The sequence below is a fragment of the Temnothorax curvispinosus genome, unplaced genomic scaffold (genome assembly GCF_003070985.1).
Source record: "Temnothorax curvispinosus isolate PA1 unplaced genomic scaffold, ASM307098v1 QBEX01011703.1, whole genome shotgun sequence".
In the NCBI taxonomy this organism is placed as follows: Eukaryota; Metazoa; Arthropoda; class Insecta; order Hymenoptera; family Formicidae; genus Temnothorax; species Temnothorax curvispinosus.
The window spans coordinates 1-1,737 of NW_020221483.1; the positions used below are offsets into that span (position 1 = coordinate 1).

At 37.0% G+C, this 1,737-nt stretch overlaps 1 protein-coding gene across 1 annotated transcript; it reads right to left on the bottom strand.

Moving 5' to 3' along the window:
• Nucleotides 1–8: 8 nt before the first annotated feature.
• LOC112461728 lies at nucleotides 9–1,508 on the bottom strand (the record flags this gene model as incomplete). Its single annotated transcript, XM_025027071.1, has 3 exons — nucleotides 1,064–1,508; nucleotides 433–837; nucleotides 9–260 (listed from the first exon to the last, which is right to left on the bottom strand). Coding segments are annotated over exons 1-3 (966 nt in total), but the record flags the coding sequence as incomplete, so codon positions are not given.
• Nucleotides 1,509–1,737: the final 229 nt, after the last annotated feature.

Genomic DNA, 1,737 nt, shown 5'->3' on the forward strand with positions numbered 1-1,737 from the left:
ACTTGAGCTGAGGCGAAGTCACAGGCGATATGAAGTAGTAACAGCTGAAAGAGGAACGCCAGTAGCCACGCGAACAAGAGGGAGATCATCGACCACATCTGCACCTTCCACTGCTTCATGAGCAAGTACTGAATTATAAAATATATGATGCTGATGATAAGCAAGCTCAGATTGATCAGCCAAAAGAGTAGCGACCACGAATACAGCGAGTCCAAGTTCTCCGCGGCAATCATCAAATCGTTATGCATACTCAGAATCATCTTTTGCAAACAAATAGAAACTGTCATAATCTCGTTTGCCACCAAAATGTTTAACTCTAACATAAAAATTAGTATTTTATATGCATACGTATAAAATTCTGTATCACATGTTATTATTTTTTATATTATATAGTATCATAATTATGTCACTCTTAAGAAGATAAAATGAAACCTTCTGGCTAATGATCATTCCATTGCCCCTCGCTGACGTAAACGGTAGATTTTGCATCGCAATCGTGTTCAGGTGATGAAACCGCTGGCCTAGAAAAATAGCCATCGCCACGAACTTGTAGATAGCCACCGACGTAACAATATAGGGCATCAAGTATCCCATATTGTCGGTCCATTTCTCTCCGAAAGTGTACATTCCGAGGCGATTAATGGAAATCCAGAGGGCCGCGGTCACAATTACGAGGATCCACGCGACGACCGCGGTCCGCGTCTCTTTGCGAGAATAACCCAATTGTCGGACCTCCTCATCAAAATCTTGTAGCGCATTCCAAATCCTGACGAATCTGCGTCTCGTGAATGTCACCAAGCCCAACTCGTACATCACCACGCTGTAGTTTATGAACATCTGAGTGATTTAATTTTGATCATTACTTTGAACTTTCATTGATTTAAAAACTTAGAATTCAGATGCTTAACTTAGATTTGGAAGAATAATACAAATTAAGATAAAACCATTAAAGCAGATTTTCTCTTCAAAGGATTTAAATAAATAAATAAATTCTTGATTTATTTATTTTTAATAATATATGTATCGCGAGTAGTCTTCTGCTTTATTTTAATTAATTTCTCACCTTTATGTTCACTGTTTTATCAAGAGTCTTGTTTCCTCTCTTGATACTTAGAAATCTGCTAAACACCTGGTAAAATACATAACTGTAGAAAGTAGTGGCGATTGTCGTGAAGATCAGGTTGATGTTCGACGGCACCAGGCGGTCTTGCGAGAAGTTGTAAGGAGCGAAGCCGAACACTCGTACGATATAGATCATCGGCCAGGTGGCTCTGTAAAGAGGCGAGTCTGGACCGCGTAGCTTCTTCAGCTGCTTCTTTTTCACTTTAACAAACACGGTCTTCACGTCAAAAGGAAGAGCGTGTAACTCCATGGCCGAAGGGAAATTGATCGACGACTTTGAATCAACAAGATCTAGCAAATATGAGTTTCTTGATGTGGTACTTCACCAATGAAGTGAAACTTGCATCCGTCTACGAAGTATAGATATTTATCAACACATATCACAATTTGCATATTTAAAGAAAAAAAAACAAAAGACAAGGGCGCATCTTAAGGGTATATTCGAATAGCCCGATTATTAATTAATACAATAATATTCTGTTGAAGAAAAAAAAATAATAAGAATACATTGCAATAGAAAGAATAGATAAATATTGAAAAATAAAAAATAATAACTTTGTATAACTGAAATTAGATTTTATATATTAATTAGTTGTTTAAGCATAAACATTAAAA